General features: G+C 46.2%; 1 protein-coding gene across 2 annotated transcripts in view; it reads right to left on the bottom strand.

Annotated features, from left to right (window-relative positions):
* FBXW4 (F-box and WD repeat domain containing 4) overlaps positions 1 to 14,937 on the bottom strand; it is a 59,591-nt gene that overhangs the window by 32,380 nt on the left and 12,274 nt on the right. For both annotated transcript variants that reach the window (XM_040563179.1, XM_040563180.1), the window contains exons 3-5: positions 12,995 to 13,180; positions 11,694 to 11,826; positions 9,095 to 9,189 (exon numbers count right to left, since the gene is read on the bottom strand). In XM_040563179.1, the coding sequence (XP_040419113.1) occupies positions 9,095 to 9,189; positions 11,694 to 11,826; positions 12,995 to 13,180 (414 nt within the window). The remainder of the gene's footprint in view (positions 1 to 9,094; positions 9,190 to 11,693; positions 11,827 to 12,994; positions 13,181 to 14,937) is intronic.

The raw sequence follows: 14,937 nt of genomic DNA, 5'->3' as shown, positions 1-14,937 counted from the left end.
GAGCAGTGGGCCTGCTTTTTTTTTTTTTTTTTTTTTTTTTTTACAAAGCGGGAGAGCGGGGAAGATGGGGGGGGGGGAAGAGGAGGAGGGGGACTAAAAAAGAAAGGGGGAAGAAAAAAAAAAAGAGTGTAAAGGGAAAGAGGGAAAAGGAGAGGGAACGCAAGGGACGCATTTCAAAGTTTCTCCAGCAATTGGATGGGGGGGAGCTGGGCCAATGTGAAATCATAGAGGTCAAAGGTGGGTCTCCCTCCCTTGTGAGAAAGTGGTGAATCAGGACGGTTTATCAAACGATCATTTTCTTTTGAAACTGGGAGGCAGCGGCTGGGACAATTCTGCAGATGTGCTTGATGAGTTTGGGACAAAAATGGGCCGCCTCCTCCCCCCCTCCCCCCTTTAAGGTCTCCCATCAGGGGTTGCTTCTCCCTCCACTGCCTCCAGGACCCTCCCCTCCCTTCTTCAGTGGTCAGCTGAGACCCCCACCCACTGATCGCCTTTGTGTTCCTGGCCTTTGGACACACTGACAGGGCCCTTTATGAGACCCCAATCAAGACCCCCATGTCACAGGTACCTAGTAGAGATACCAGACCCTTTTCAAATGAGGAACAACAAGGAAAATATGCTGGCCCATTGTCCCAGCACGGCACCAAGGGAGATGAAAGGAACAGGCTGCTCCCTCTCCGCAGACCGCCTGCCAATCAACCCCAGTTATTAAGGTCACGATGTGGAAATTCTTTTGACCTACACCTAATCAAAGATGCACCAGGGCCTTTTGAGACAACATGGGGGAAGGTGGGAGGGCAGGCATCCCCCCGCCTTCCCCACCCATAAATACAGTGGAGCTTCCAAAGAGAATTTAGGAGGAGTTACCCCAGTTCTGCTGAGGCACACTTGTCCCAAGTGCCGCTGGGGCAGCCAAGCTGGGCTCCGTGCTGGCATTCAGCCTCCGGAGAGCTTAAATTAAAAGCTTTCCTCATTGAAAAGTTGCAGACTGAGCAACACGGGAGGTAGCTCAGAAGTCACAATTGAGGACCGTGTGTGATAAGTACTAAGCATCCTCCTTCCCATCCCAAATAGCTTTGGTTTTCACTGGCTGTGGGCTTCACAAAACATGCAGCACCAAACAGCGCTGGGCCCTGAAGAGGAAACTCACTGGGCATGAATCTAGGAACTTCCAGAAGCTGAAGCACCTGGAAGAGTGGATGGATGCTAGCAGTAAAGAGCATTCTGAATCCCCCCAGCATGGGTCAGATGGGATCAGAGAAGCACATCCCACCACACAGCTACAGAGCACTTGGAATATGGAAAAGATCACCTGCCCCTGAAAAGCTGTTCTGTACCACTCAGTGCCTGAAGGACACCATCACATGCTCAGCAACAGATCAGTCAGAGACAGTACTTCCACCTGACAGCAATGACACAAGAATTGACAGACTACAGTCTGCGGTAGTTCACACAAAAGGGAAAAAAAAACACCATAACAGAAACATTTTTCAGCATATATGGGAGTCTTCTGTCAGTGCATGATTTAAAATAATATCTTTGAGAAATGCTACATGATTTAAATCATGCCCACCACCACCACTAGCACACATAAGACCAATCTTGGTGAAGCAGAAACTTCTGGCATCCGTCTTGATGCACCAGATCTACCAGCACCCAGGCAATACCCTTCCCAATACCACCGCCAGTTTGCTGCTCTCATCCTGTTGGCATCCTTCAAAACCCACCTGGATCAAGCTGTTAGTGAAAGGCATGTCAACCTGATGCTGTGGAGGAGTGAAGACATGACCAGCGTGGCCATCCTAGCAACAGACCTGCAGGTTTCATTATGCTAAACATTTTGCTTATGTGTTGGCTCAAGTTCCTCCACCTGCTGTCCACATTTAGCTCATGAAAGACACCAGTTCAGCGCCACTCTGTGTCCCCCAGCTCCTGCCAAAGAGCCCCCATAAGATAACAGCCCGCTAGTGGTGACCAGCTGGGTGGGAGATGAAAATGGGGAGACTCAAAAAGAGCTTTGCCATGGAGACTGTACGTCCACATGTGTTTACACAAATCCTGCTATACAGCTTCTCCACTGCAAGTCATTGCTGTTAAATTCTAACCTTGAAGTTAGCTGTTGGGTTCCTAGCACCATATCCGTGTTCCTTGGCTCTCACACAATTCCTGAAGCAGGTAGAAGACAGTTGTTTTTTCTCCTTGATATTAAACCAGCTAACTCCTACACCACAGCAACACGTGGCCCAGTTTAGGTTGTTGGAAGCCAAGATCAAAAAGGCACTTCAAACCACCCATCTCCTCTACAGTAAGCTCCACTACACAGCCAGGGGTGACTTCAGCACTGCAGGACGGCAGACGGAGGTGAGTTTCTTACTTCAGAGCAACAACCTCCACTATCTCCCTCCTTTCAAATGCCTGCCACAGGCGGAGGACCAGCTTCCTGCTGTCCTCAGAGTGAATCAACACTCCTTTAGAGGGGCTAGGCTGCTATCTTAGGACACTGCAACTCCACTTCCCACCTCGGGGCATGAGCTCGCATCTTCTGAGTGAGGCTCCCAGCCTCATCTGGGAGGAGTAACAGTGGAAGCTGAGCCTGGTTAGAGGCATCCGCACCTGGGGCTCTCACCGTACAAGAAATGTCCATCCCTCTGTCACTCCCCGCCCCCAAAAGCAACCCTTTGAAAGGCAGGGGAGGGAACAGACACCACTCTAATTGTAGGAGTGAAACCTGGCATCCTCCTGCCCATCTACCTTTGCACTCGCTCTCTGATTCTCTTTGAACCTCTCGTACAGCTTGTCAGGTCGCTGCCCTCCCAAGAGATCAGAAAAAAAAAACAGAGCAGTGATTACTGTTGTACGTTGATTTGCAAGGAGAAAGAGAGAGAGAGAAAAAGAGAGAACAGCCTCCATGTGTCAGGCTATGAAAGGGCTCTGACTCTGAAGCCGCCTGAAAAACAAACCCTTAATTTAAATGTTAATGAAAGTGCTGAAGAGACATCAGAGGCTTTCGTTTCTCTACAAGGAGCAGAATCACCAGGTCTAGAATTTATGGCCCCCTTCACCTCCCCTCTCCCCTTCTCTGCTCCATCAGCCAGAGAAGTTAGGAAAGGAAAAAAAACCCTAATTCTAACATTAACTCCACACTTCCACCCTGAGATGCAATTGCTAAATTATCTGTCGGCAGAACACTGATCAAAGGTGGAAAAACAAAGGCACGCTGCACAACTGAGCAAAGGTAAACAGCAGCCGAGGTCTGGTGAAGTTACCTTCTCCTCCTGTAAGTTTAAAAAGCAAAGAGAAAACGATTACAAACTGGAAATAGAAACCTCAAGACATAAGGCTGCCAGCCCCCTCAACTAAGTTTCTTCTGTCACATCGATTAAATAGGCATGGATTCTCCCGTGCAAACCGAGCAACAGAAGAAAGATGCTTCCCCCAAGCTTTCCGAGACAGACTTTCCCTTCAAGCAAGGTGAAAGATGAGAAAAAATTGCAGGAAAAAAAAAAAAAAACTCAATATGCAACACAGCTCCACAGGATTAGAAACAGATGTCTGGGATCTAACTCAGTTATAGCTACTGCTTCCCAAAACCTGCTCACCTGCCCGTAACCACTAGTGAGCCAATTCACACAGTTATAGATAATATATATGTTAGAGTATTGGCCAAAAGTGACAAAAAGGAGCACTCAATAAGTTGTGTAAACTTTCATGCACAAAGCAAAGAAACTGAATTGAAGAAGGGCAAGTTGCACGCTTTGCCAACCTACAGAAGTGCTTGTATGTCTGTTTCTGGAGGAGAGGGAAAAGGGACATGTATATTCTTCACCCATGTGAAGAAGGCCAAAGAGAATCATTATCACACAATTAAGAAAGTAAAACAAACTCTTCTTCCTCCCAGCATCAAGGGAACAGTCAGGGCACACGGATGAGACACAGGTGTCATTTTAGCTCCAGAGGGGAGAAACTGGAAAGAGAAACTGATACTCATTTCCTGCTCTTCAGCTCGGGGGTGAAAGAGCACCAAGGCAGTTATGACTATTGCATCTATCTAGAAGCCTGCATCCAGATCACTCTCTGAGGTCAGTAAGAGATGGTACTTAACACCAGCACTAACGCTGTGAGTCCACCCTGGGATCTCACAGTCGAGTAGAGCTCTTCCTGCCCCTGTTTAAGAAACAGCTGCAGGTCAGAGTCCCCTCTCAATTATTCAAACCGACCAGGCTCTGCAGAGATCCCTAAGGACAGCAAAACTATCGCTGCCTGCTATTTTGCTGTCCGTGCACAAACCAAAATAAAAACCCAGTTACTTGTCCTGTGTCCTAGCAGATTCAGAAAGGTTAACCACACAAAGCTAGGTCAAAACAGAGCACCACTACAGCCAACAGCTCATCTTGATATGCAGTAAGGGATAAAATCGGAGCAAGAAATGAGGGCGGTGGGAACATTAACAAGCATTTTAACTGTTGCACATTAGGGCTTCAGTTGTACAGTTAAAACCACTGCAAAGTTGTTCTGACTCAAGTGGGTTGTTTTGCTTTAAGGCAACCTGCAAGATCAGATTGTTTCATTTTCACAAAAAGTTTCCGGATAACCATTAAAAAGAAGCCTTCAAAATGAATGGTTTTGATTCATCCCAATGGAAGAGAGGCCCATTCAGTCACTGCGCCTGCCGGTATCCCTTCTCTTCCTTCTTTTCCCCAGCATGTTCTGGGTACGTTTTTACAGTTTGTCTGGGGTTGTCCACAGGGACAGCTATCTATCTCCCCAGATATTGCTTCCCCATAATATTCCATGGGAATGGCAACCGGGTTAACAGAGATTCAAACCAGCACGTAGAAAGACAGGAGTCAGGTCTCAGCTACAACACTGCAGAAAGAGGAGAGAGCGCACAAGCTAGCTTTTTTAATTCAGCTGCTCACAGAACTACTCATTTTTCTTTAAATCAAACTTTGAACACAGATAACTAATCTTTGGTACAAACTTTCCTTCTCTCTGAAGTAAATCTGCACTTCAGTCAGGCAACTTTTGCAAAGAGAGGTCGTGTACTGCAGTAGACCAGACGACACGGTTGGAAAGGGGACCGACCATCTTTCGGGCTTACAACCCAAAAGCACATCTCTGCCACAACAGGGCACGTTACAGTCATGCGTCGTTCCCCCAGATTGCACCAAAGGTTTCCTAGCTCTCTATCTACAGTTGCACATCAAAAACCATTTTTGTGCCTCCACCATCTCTTTTCTTACTTTAAAATCTGCTACGCTTGTAATGCAAGGAAGGCCAGTTCTCATCATAAATATTTCAAAATCTAAATAGCAAATTCCAGTGGCCAGACCTGGCAGGAGCAGCTAGCTTAGAGTTGAATACTTTTTTAATCCAACACCAAAGAATTCCTGAATGCAAGATCAATAGTAAATTTAACATCAAGGTCCACTTTTTTCTTTCCCCTTCAGTTTACAAGCTTCTCTATCTTTAGAAAAAAAAATGCATTGCAACTAACTTTCCCCTAAATAAAGGAGCATTTCAGTAGTACTACGTGTATCTGCGTTTATATATATATAAAGCCTTGTATTTCTGCAGCCATAAATGCCAGGCAATTGGACCCCATTTTCTCCATAAACCTATCCTTCAAATTAAACAGTGCACAGTGGTCACTTCTCTTCCCTGGCTACTGCCACCTTAGGGAATCACAAAGCATGAAGGTGCCACTATTCCGCTAGAAACCCCTGGGTTTGCCTCACTTTACACATTCGAATTGGTCCACTGCACTCAGGCTTGCCCTGGTCCCTGAGCGCACATAAGTCACGGCAGTAAGCACTACTAAATGAAAGTTTAACATCTGCATGACGCAGAGTTCAAAAGGCAAATGAACTCGGGGGGAAGGGGATTACAAGCAGCTAAGAAACGTAGTTTAGTGTACGCAGCCTCTCTGTAAGGACAGCGTTTTACTCATCCATGCAGAAGGACAGCGTTGGACACCAATTAAACAGTGGCCAGAGCAAGGCGAAGCACCCTGTTTTATGGGTGCTCTAAGACTCTTCTCTAGTCCCTGATCTGCAACGTGAGACCTGCTGTCCCAGGTGCACTGACCAGCACAGCTATTCAAAGACTTGCTGAAAACCCAGAAGTGCACGATGCTCTCCCCGTCCCCTCGACCCTGCAGAACATTGTTAGAGAGCCCCAAGGCAATAAAGCTCCAATAACGTATCTCGGTGTGAAGGCACTTCCACGACTGAAAAGGTAACACAGAAGACTAACCACAGTTCTCCCCGCGCAGTAAGAAGAAACGATCTGGTATTCCTGGTACCTTTTCACTACCTTTCACCCTACTTGATTTTCCTTGATGGCATCATTCTGCTCGCAGACCCTGCCAGCATCCAGCCCAGCATCACAAGAGCAAGGAAGCCTCCTCCATAGCTCAGCACGTCTGTGAGAGGATTTCTGTACAGCCACATGGAAACTGGGGATGACTCTAAACAGAAAACTAAAGCCTGAGGAGCTGCACTTGGAGACTACAAGTATCTATGAAGGGCAAAGCAACTGCACAGCTGTACAAGCCACCTTGACTGCTCCTAGCAACGTTGCTGTGATGATCCCATTCTTGCTGGGGATGCACTGGTCCAGGTCCTGCCTACCGAAGTTTATTTAATTTGTGGGTACAGGCACTGTCCGTTAGAGCAGCAGCAGGATTCCAGCAGACACAGCAGAAACCCCAGCTGTGCATCAGGACTGCATGGGATACTAAGGAAGCTTCAGTGACAGAGTGAAAGAGATTTCTGAAACAGAAGAAGAAAAGTTTCACTGCTGCCTATTAACAGTTGAGGTTCAGCAAGAATCCAGCCCTGACTGCTTTAGAGAGCCTTAGTTTTGGCAGACCTCCAGGTCAGGAAACTTCAGCCTCTCCAAAGCAATTTCTAATGGCTAGAGCTAGAGAAGCTCTCCCTGCTCCTACCCCACCACACACAACTGCTTTGAGCTGTTCCAGAGCTCTGTACGTAGCAGGGAGAGCTGGTGGACTGTCAGCAATGATGGGTCAAAATACTTATGTGGTTGGAGCCTGATTGTACAGCAGTTCTACACCAGCACAACTATCCATTCTTATGGAGGAGTTCCCAGTTTACAGCAAGTGAGGAGGCAGAATTGGGAGGGTATGTTGAGTGTTTAGGAGGAAGTGGAGGTTACAGGCCACGTTCAGCCTCACTGAGGAGCAAATGCATCCAAGCGCTGGCCAGAAGGATGGGGACTGCTAGGGAGGAAAAGCTTCACACACAAGTGCATAGGGAATGCATGTGGGTGAAATATGGGCTCTTGAAAATAAAACAGAAACCACAGAGCTCCCCAAAGCAGACCTTGCTAGAAACAAGATATTATCTTTTTGATACTCACCCTCATTAGACAGCAAGCAATAAAACCTATTAGTGAAAAATTCATCTCCCCTGCCCCTTGCCCTGGCCCTCCCCCACCACATGCCCTCCTGCTCTGATCCCCTCTCTCTTCTAAGATGGCTGCGATTTGTTCTGAGAAGCGACAGGTTTATAGGTTAGCCGACACCTTCTCTCTGTGGAATTTTAATTAACTTCTCCCATCGTCAATATGTTAAGGAGCAGGGTTCCCATTATACGAGGTCAGCAGCGTGTTTCAGGCCCTGCTATATCAGCCGTCAAATTGAAGAATTAATGACGTGGCTAATTGGCTCTAATTCTCTACCCCCCTCCCCAAAATATGGAGGGGCAAGATGGGGGGGGGGGGGGGGGAAGAGGGAATAGGGCAGGCTGGTGGGGGAGGCTGGTACAGTCCACAGTCTCATAAAAAGAGTGCACAATTTAAGCCTACTTATTCATGGGGTAGCTGTTCTACCACCCCTCATTTATCACCCTGCAGGGAGGAAAGGGGGGAGTGGGGAGACAGTGGGTAAATATTGTGACAAAGAGCGTGCACAAGCGTGCACGCCAGGGAGAGGAACACTGTCCTGACAAGAGGCCACCTCCGTAGGTCATCACTTAGGAGTAGGAAGCAGCATGCCACTAGGCTCTAACCAGACGTGGTGATAGAGCCAGAGCCTGTCTGCTAGAAAAGGGGCCCTAGCAGCACAGAAGACTGCAAAGCGTTTCTGTCCAACATCTTACAGCAGCATTAATGCACATGGCACTTCTTCAAAAACACTATCTGTGCCAAACGTTTGGAGCAATGGGACAAGGGAATGGCAAAATCATAGCAGGCCCAGAGGGTCACTTCCTTGATAATGCCACTAGCTCCGCACCACTAAGTTTCTGTTGCCTGAAAAAGAAGCTCAGACATCTACTGAGGACAGCAGTTTGGGGAAATACTTGAGTATTGCACAAGGCTAAAATTCACTTGTTGAAGACATCACGTGGACAGCAACAACAGCTCTTTTTTCCCCTTCCCCTCAGGAAAGCTAAATAAGAATCTCTCTTGCATGAAGAAGAACAGCTTAATAATGCAAAGATACAGATCATTGCTGTCCAGTGTGAGATTTTAACAGCAAGAGTTTAAATTGCTGAGATTTTCACTTCCTCAAGAACAGGATCAGGTTGAAAAACACCTTGGAAGACACTGGTGTTTTGCCCTTACCTTCCATGCTGAAGTTGTAGCATTACATCTGCATTAGAAGCACAGAGCTACAGGTGATAGAGGTTGGAAAAACTTGTCCCTGAACTCTGCTTCTACCTTCCCCTGTTCAGCACGCTGAATTTACCCTGAAAACTGAGCGCTAACCACTGCACACAGCTCCAAGCAGGCTCGCCAAGCCAAAAAAGTAGGGATCTTTTTGCTTGGCATCTCTTCTGCCACAGAATGAAAATACAAGTTGGCATCTTTTCAGTACAGAAAACCTCAAGAGGACCTGGCTCATTGCTTCTAACTAGGAAGGCAGAGCAAGTCAGAGAATTTGCTCCGCAAATAAGACTGAACAGGTCCCACCTGAGACAGTAACAGAAATGCAGGGCTATTTTCACAGCCTCTTATAAAGGGACCACTCTGCTGTGCTGGGGAACAACACGTCTTTTGGGGACACACATCCTATCCAACTCCTTTACTTCTCTCTGTTGGAAATGGGGAATAAAGAGAGCTCATTTACCTTAATAATGGGCTGATAGCAATGGACCACACTCGATCCTCTGTCTGCACTGTATGTAGACACTGCCCAACTCTGCCCGCGGACAGGGACCAAACCTAAAGAGAGAGATGCACATTATGCCACGTCACCCAGAAGGCGCAGAAGGTAGGATGCACACTGCTAACGTTGTGCTGCAAGAGCTCCCCAAACTGCCTTGCTCACCTTCCCTGATTTCCTCTCCCTGCATTCCCATTACTTATTTCTGAGGAGAGCCTTTCCATCACTGGCAGAAACAAGCACTCAGAGTTACGCGATGACTCAGCTTATGAGTACGACTTTCCATCCCACTTCACCACAGGGAACAGAGAAATCAACCCCATCACCACGCGCTTTCTAGGGCAGCACTCAGCACAGACATTTCTCATCTTCTGGAGTCAAACAAACAAGAAGTGAGATTTGATCAGACCTCTGCTGTTCTCTTGAACAGTGCAGGAAGACTTTGTACCATCCCTGGAAATATTTCCATTCCTATTTTCTATAAAATTAATCGTTCGCTACCCTGTAAAATGGTTCTGTATAAACCCATCGCCTTTGGACCAAGCTTCCCTGGCTATTCAGTGGCCCCCCTTGCTCACTGACAAGACAACGTGAGAGAAATCTCTTCCCTCCCCCACCAGTGCACACATGCACATCCCCACCCACCAGTTCACCTTCCCCACTACCTTTGTTTCTGGGTCCTTATAAAGTCCCCCAGCTTCTTGCTGGGGCCTCTGCTTGCGTTCCTCACTTTCCCCACCTTGCCCTCATTCTTGGCTCAGAGAACTTGAGCCCCCCAGTTCTCTGTAACCGACCCACAATGTTTCACTTCAGGACTTCAAAGCTGGGAGTGCCCTATTTGTTTGTTTGTTGATAATGCCCAGGATTGCAGGCTATTCTTGTCAGCGGGGAATTTAGCACCTAGTGTCAGCAAAAGCAGCAGAAAAGCTTAACTCTTTTAAGGCATCCCTATCTCCTACAGGTTAAAAATATTGCTCAGAGCACACTATCTGGTGCCTATCACACAGGAATGTACATTAGCAGCTCTTCAGGGCTTAGTCCTAATCAACACTCAGCAGAGCCCTCAATAGCTTAGACATTTAGAGCCCCTTTAAAAGGCTGGTAGGGATTCCCTTCCACCCTCCAAGAGTCTCATTCATACAAACAAGGCAGCCTACAAAAGAGATAGTAAAAAATAAACGGTGAACATCCTTAGAGCCTATGCTGGAGGGAGCACTGGGTGGGCAAGATCTCACACTAGCTCCAAGAAAAACAGACTTAAATTCCCCCCTGGCCTTCAGGAATTTGTTCTCAAGGTCAGGGGAGGTCTCTCCTCTGGCTGCCAGGGAAGCACCAAGAAGGCACTCTCCCAGTAAAGAAGCTCCAAAAAACAGAGAGGAGCAGCCCTGCTTAAATGTCAGAAAAAGCAGTATCAACACCATGTTTCCAGGAGGTAAGCAGCATCTCAAAATAGTGCCTTCTGCATCTGAACACTGGTCTCCTTGTGGGTGATTTTACCCAGGAGTATGCTCATACAGAGGGACCAACCAGAATAGATAGGGTAGAGTTGCTCAGCAGCTTTGTCAGATAGTTACCCATTAACACACACTTCCTATAAAACCTGGAAAGAGACATTTAGGTCTTCTCTTGGCCCACCTTCACCCCTTGTCAAACAGGAATAGCAGTTTTTCCTCTTACCTCCATTAATGCTCTAAGATACGTACCAAGAATCAAAAGTATCCAGCATCCTACCCTAAGCAAAAGCAAAAACTTTCAACATTCAGCAACCACTACTAACAATAACAAGTGCTTGTGAAGATGCTACAGGTACTGCATTGTGCTGGCAGGACACAGGTGAAGTCACTATGTGGAGTTTCCTAAACTACTAAAACAGAGCTGGTTACAGCTCAGGAGAACAACTCTCCAGGTCCATGCAAGAACACATCATGGCCAACCAGATCCAGGACAAAAAAATCAACAAGGTCCCGTCTCAAAAACAAACAGCCAGCAATTATGCGACAGGATTCAGTGATGCCAATTGTAAGAGAGAAATGGGAGCTTGTGATATTCATAGCCTAATTTGACCCCCAATTTTCAAACCAAGAACCATAAAAAATAAAAAGTATAAATAAACTACAATCCCTTGGGGCTGGAAAAGACATCATGCTATCCTTTAAAGAGATCAAATATACAACAGAGAGCATGTGAAGCAGCACTGCATCACAAAGCAAAGATGTGCTTGAGATACGTAGGGCGAATTTCAGACTAACTGGCAAGGATTTCCACTATAGCGTTAGACAAACGTACAATGAAAGAAGCAAAACATTAGCTGCCTTCTTTTGTACTTCCTAGTCTAAACTAGCAGCTGATATCCTAAAGTACTGCCAAATCTCTTTCTTAAAAGCTTGGCACAGCAAGCATCTTTGCAGAGAAATAAGCCTATGCCAAGATACCCAGCGCTCCTCCTGCAGACACACAAGTCAGGGCTTTCCTGAGAGTTTTGCTGACACAAACTTTCATGGCACAAGACCTCCGAGGTCATCACTGCAGCAGCACCTGCAGCTGCTGGAACATCACTGCTCACCTTCGCTGTTCTGTCCCGGGAGCCACTGACAATGAGGCCACCTTGGAAGTCCACACAGTTCACCTCTTGTTCATGAGCAGAGAACTTGACACTGTAGGAGCCTTGGATCTTGTGAAGGACAATATTTCCATCTCTGAAAAACAAATCCCCAAGCAGGGAGTATATCAGCTGCACCTCCCTTGGCTAGTCACACACCTTCCATTCCTGCTTGGCAGTGCCACTAAAAGACCAGGACTGATATCTCAAGAGAGATGAAATTCAAACAGCATTATTAACCCTCCACTCCTCACACATCACCTGTTCTCTCAAATCCCATCCGGATCCCACATCTGGCCATTCAAAGCTTGATCTGCTGCAGATGACAAATTTCCTGGCTAACTTTCCACCCACCACTTTGTGTTAAACTGCAGAAACTAGCAGAGCAGCCATTCCTCCTTCTCCTGCTTTCAGCTTGCCAGAATCCTGGCTGGATGCTGAATGGACAGAGTAAGGGAGTAACTGTCATGTTAGAGCCTCAGCTTTTTATTCTTTTCAGAGCAGTTACACAGGGGTTTGCATTTTGAATTAACTACAAAGACACTTACACTTTTTCTCAGCCAATACAGTTGCTGGAATTTTAAATGCATGCCTTCATTTTCACCTGAATTTTGGGCTACAGTTCACAGGGGAGAGTGTCAAGGCATCCAGGGCAGACAGCCATGCTTGCATCTCTCAATTCTGTGCTGAAGTGCTGAGTATATTAATAGCTAAAACTTTATATATAACAGTTCTGTCATTTGCTGTAATTGAAAAAGGCCAGCCAAATGCAAAATTAATTGGAGAAGTGTGCGTGTGCCGGAATACTTGGCAGTTTTCCCCCTCTCCACAATTATATCAGTAGGTCTAATAAGGATACACTTGTCTCTAGAAAGCTTAATGCACAACTGCAGTCTCAGTTAACCAGCAGTTCTGACTATTAGAACACAGCCTAGCTACCCTGACTGTAACAGGGAAAGAAATTAACCTTGCAGATCAGTCAGGATTGTGTGACTCTACACACAGTCCTGATTTGACTATCCTGTGGACATCTGCACAAGTTCAAAAGAGAAAAGGACAGTTCATAAGGTCAACAGCATGAAACTCAGCTCTTCAGCTTTCTTAGAAGAGAACCAAATCCTAAGAGAGAAAGCAAGAGCTGAATTCAGCCAAACATAAGGACATCGTGTAGCAAGATTAACCCGTCTGCTCTGGGTTGGAGTTACACAAAATCTTTCCAGCGTCACTACCAGGCTCCTTGGGCTCCCTTCATTCACCCAACTTACCCTCCTCCACTGACAATGTGGGAGTTGACAAGTACAAAGCGACATACGTCCTCCTGGTGGCCAGAGAAGATAGCTTGAGGGTGACGCTGCAAACCTGTACCATCTGGACAGAGCTGGTAGGCCTGGATGTTCTCGGCTTGAGACAGGTAGAGATACTCGCCATCCAACTCCATCCAGGGCATCAAACTGCAAACAGAGAGCAGGTTGTGGTCAGGGGGTGGGTGGGAGAGGAAAACAAAAAAATACACACACACACACACTAAAAGAAGAAGAAAAAAAGATTTTATACATAAACAAATCAAAGAAAACTGTAAATTTGGAGCTGCTGGTCAAATACAAAAGCAGAAGTTAATATAGCACAGCTAAGAAGTGGAGTTTCTTTAGCAACATATAAAGCAAATCACATTGCTGGCATTTTTCTAACCAAGAGCCAAGGAAAATGAAGCATGGAATCTCTGGAGGAGAAGATGCCCAAGAGCCTAGTGAATTTAGATAGGAAATACTTAAGGCTCCCTGACCCCTCTTCACGAGCCCTGCACTTTTTAAGAAACTAGTCTATCACGCATTTGTGAGCTATGTCAAGCATTTCTAACAGAGCCTTCAATCCAAGGCTCTTGGTGCAAACAGTCCTAGTTGTCCTCATTATTTGCTGATGCCCAGCAAACAACACAAAGCTGCCACTGTCCCACATGCATCTGAGCAGAGGAACAGGTCACATCAAATAACACATATCTTCCTGTGAAGTCCTGCATCTCCTACACACGCTGTACACTATTATGCAAAGCAGCAGGCTAAGCCTGAGGGTATCCAAGATTTTTGTGCTCTTCATATAGAGGAGGTATTTTTCTACACTCACACCTCTTCCACCTCTGAGTTAAAAGTAATGGCAGAGCAACCTCCCTTGATTTCTGATGCCCATCTTCCAGATGAGTCCATACATCCCGTCTGCCCCTTACTATTTATGGGATAGTGGCAATTCCCTACAGAGGGGTTCCAGGCACAAGAGCAGTGAATGCTAAAGGAGTATTCAAAGTATTTTGAAGATTGAAGTTAAAAGTGGAAAATAAGCTTCACTTCCTGGGAGATCAAGAGAGAGAAGATACTCAAGGAATATCTGAATCAAGTCTGTCATCACAACACATTTATTTATTCCTGAAACAAAACCAAAATGCAGAAAACAAAACAGGCTGCAATGCACACTTAGGCAGTGAGATCTCTGCTCAAGATACTGTTTGTGTAGCCACCAGAGAATCAAAAAACTGACCTTCTAGATACAAGGCCAGATACAGAGAGACATGAGGCTCATGTCCTATGAGGCACAGATGTGTGAAATTGTCTCCACTCTGCACAGTCACTGCCAAGTGCGCCAATACCCATGTGTCCAATACCCATGGTTAAACCACAACACCATGAAAACATTGAGCAAAACCAGAGCCTTTCCAGAGAACATCTTTTCAGTTCTCAAACTATTCAGACTAGCTGTTTTGAAAGCATCAAAACCTGTCTCTTTTTTGCAGATCATTCATCCTCAGTGGTCGTGATTTTCTGTGTCAGCAGAGGCACTGCGCACAGTGGCACCTCATATCATTGCAATGAAGGGCTAGAAGCAAGCAAGAGGACATGGTAGATTACTAGATAGAAAGTTCCTGCTTGCCTTGCATTCATTTCCGATAAGAAGCTTTTAGTCACAGGGACAGAGCAGTCGAGCATAGGTTATAACGTTCATTTGGGATTTGGTCATATGCATGGAAAAAGTAAGAGGCATCTTTAGAGCAGCAGCTTTGGTTTGAGGCAGGCTTTGATTTCCTCTTCCTTCCTCTACTCCCACACAGTCCTCTAAAGCCAAGTGAATATCCAGCTTCCCCAGACTACAGCCAGTTTCTATGTCTCTTCCTGTTGCAGTTTAGCTTTTTACCTTTTTCTGTTTTTTTCATAAGGAGAAG

This window comes from Cygnus olor, chromosome 7, assembly GCF_009769625.2.
Source record: "Cygnus olor isolate bCygOlo1 chromosome 7, bCygOlo1.pri.v2, whole genome shotgun sequence".
Taxonomy (NCBI): Eukaryota; Metazoa; Chordata; class Aves; order Anseriformes; family Anatidae; genus Cygnus; species Cygnus olor.
This window is presented reverse-complemented; position numbering and strand designations above follow the sequence as displayed.